Raw genomic sequence first — 2,886 nt, 5'->3', positions numbered from 1 at the left:
TGTGACTACAGTTGTTCTCAAATCAAAATAGGACAAACTAGTAGTTACTCCATTGAGAAATAAGAGTTTTGAATAATCATTTAAAATAGGATATACTTCCTACAGTACTGACTCCTTTTACATGCCTACCTATTAGTTATTTGGCAACTATAATAGACTCTTTGTCTGTAAAACATACGGATATTTATTTTGAGAATCACTAGAGTTGATGGTTTCTATATAACTTGATGACAAAAAGTTTTGTTGTTAATCTAATAGACACCTGGGCACCCTATATGACTGTCACATCCACCCAGAGTAAGGTAGAGGTATAATAGCTTTTTTAACCATGCTGGAGACAGAAAATTCCTCATTACTGATTAAAATATCTCCTGCACATGGATTCTCTCTATCCTTAACTGACCGTGCATTGATTGACTAATGCCTTAACATTACAAGTTTCATACCTATAACAAAATTTGTCTAATGTTACTATATGTATTATCTTCTTTTATTGATGTTAGTTCCATGGATTATATATAAACACATGAAATTTCAAGCAAAAGCCAATAAAATGGATATTTTAAACATACTCAGACAAAGTACAAATTATCTATTCTTAATGATTTCCATCATAAATGTAAATAGCAATACATATACATACAAAGTTTTAAAACATGAAGTGTAAATAGGAGAAATGAATAATGCACTCTTTAGATTTTATAATTCCGGGCCCTTAACTCACACTCATAGGCTATACTTTTTAACTATTTTATGCATTTTAATGTGACAACAATTATATTATTAAGCATATCTATTGGCAATGTTTGACTATATGTTACAACAGAGTATGCTCTACACAAATTAAATAGCATTCAGATGGGGATGCTTAATTATATCTCTATTTCCTAAGGATTCACTTGCAGGAAATTTAGCACCATAGCAGTAGAAAAAGAAAAGTTGAGCTTGTGTACTCAGTACAAACATTTATAATATATGAAAAAAATACTTTACTTGCAAATTAAAAAAAACTTTGTTATCTAACAAATGTAATTAGGATTAATAAACATATTTTCAAATTATCACTTTGATTCTAACGATTATTACTGCTATAATTTTTTAAATTTATTTATTTATTTACACAAGAACTGGGGTACAGGCCAGATTCACAGGAAAGTAAGAGGATTCACCAGAGACAGAGTGGGGAACAGAACAGGCAGACTGACTGAAATATACTGCTGAGGGGAGCAGTGGGCAAGACAGGAGAGGTCTACCATGCCATGTGGGACCCTCGCCAGCCGGCCGGGATCGAACCACCATTGCAGAGGCTGCAGACAGCTTCACAGAGCTGCGCTCAACCACTGCACCACCAGGGGAGGCCCAATGATATAACTGAATAAATATATATTGTCTCTCCCATTATAAAATTTTCCGCAATGATTTAGGAGACAATATAAAAGATAAATTTATACTCTCATACAAAACATAATTTATATCAAATTATCCATATTAATTATTTTTCATAATTACACATCATTGTTTTTATGGTGCAAATTGTGATACATTCTCCAAATTAGTATTTTATTTGTTTCAGATAAATAATTTCTTTACATATAATATACACAAAATCAAGTGCATGGAAAACCAGAGGAACATCTCAGAATTCATTCTTCTAGGACTTTCTGATGACAAGAACATACAAATATTTTGCTTTGTGCTCTTCTTATTCTGTTATATTGCCCTGTTGGTAGGAAATCTTGTGATCCTTGTCTCCATTCGATGCAGTCCTCTTTTTGAACAACCAATGTACTATTTCCTCATCCACTTGTCATCAGTGGACATCTGCTACACCTCCACTGTTACACCCAAGTTAATTGGTGACCTGCTGATGGAAAGGAAGACCATCTCCTATAATAACTGCATGTTGCAGGTATTTGCCATGCACTTTTTTGGAGGCATTGAGATTTTCATTCTTACCGCCATGGCTTATGATCGCTATGTTGCCATCTGCAAACCTCTCCACTACATGCTTATCATGAACGGGTCAAGATGCAATCTCCTGGTCTTCATTGCTTGGTTGGGTGGAGCTGCCCATTCCTTTCCTCAATTATCTATGGCAATTCAGTTGCCTTTCTGTGGTCCTAATGAAATTGATCATTATTTTTGTGATATCCTTCCAATCGTTAAAGTTGCCTGTACTGATACTTACATCATTGGTGTTCTTGTGATTGCCAATTCAGGCTTGGTTGCCCTAGTTACCTTTATTGTCTTATTTTTCTCTTATGTTGTTATATTATTCACCTTAAGAAATCAGTCAGCTGAGGGGAGACGCAAAGCCCTCTCTACCTGTGGATCTCATATCACTGTTGTCCTCTTATTTTTTGTTCCTTCCATTTTTATTTACCTTAGACCTCCAACTACTTACTCTGAGGATAAAGTATTTGCACTATTTTACACAATCATTGCTCCCATGTTCAATCCCTTAATCTATACACTGAGAAATACAGAAATGAAGAATGCCATGAGAAAAGTTTGGTGTCAAACACTATTTTCCAAGGAAGCTCACAATTAACTTCAAGTCACTTATGGCTGAACAACCATATACAAATAAGGGGTTTGATGTGAATGAATAAACTAATAAGTATCTCATAGTTTATATATTCCAGCACTGTCATGAGTAGAATGAGTAGGAGAATTGAAATAAGCAATTTAAAGTAAAAGACACTTATTCTTAGTTCATATTAAATGGATGCTTAGTAATTTTTGTGGACTAGTAAGACTATGTCTTAGCTCTACTTACAGAATAACCAATAGAAACACACATATACACGTGCACATACACACACACATGTGGGCCAAGTTGTATATTGCAATAGTTTGATTCTGAGTGAATTGTCAAAGAATATA

General features: G+C 34.1%; 1 protein-coding gene across 1 annotated transcript; it reads left to right on the top strand.

Moving 5' to 3' along the window:
* Positions 1–1,615: 1,615 nt before the first annotated feature.
* On the top strand, positions 1,616–2,551 carry LOC311171261 (olfactory receptor 4P4-like; the record flags this gene model as incomplete). The annotated part of the gene is made up of 1 exon (XM_084233914.1): positions 1,616–2,551. The coding sequence occupies one exon, from the start codon at positions 1,616–1,618 to the stop codon at positions 2,549–2,551; it is 936 nt and encodes a 311-aa protein (XP_084090040.1).
* Between the last annotated feature and the right edge of the window lie 335 nt (positions 2,552–2,886).

The sequence above is a fragment of the Talpa europaea genome (genome assembly GCF_964194135.1).
Source record: "Talpa europaea genome assembly, chromosome: 1".
NCBI lineage: Eukaryota > Metazoa > Chordata > Mammalia > Eulipotyphla > Talpidae > Talpa > Talpa europaea.
Note: the sequence above shows the minus strand (reverse complement) of the source record. Positions and strands in the feature narration are given on the sequence as shown.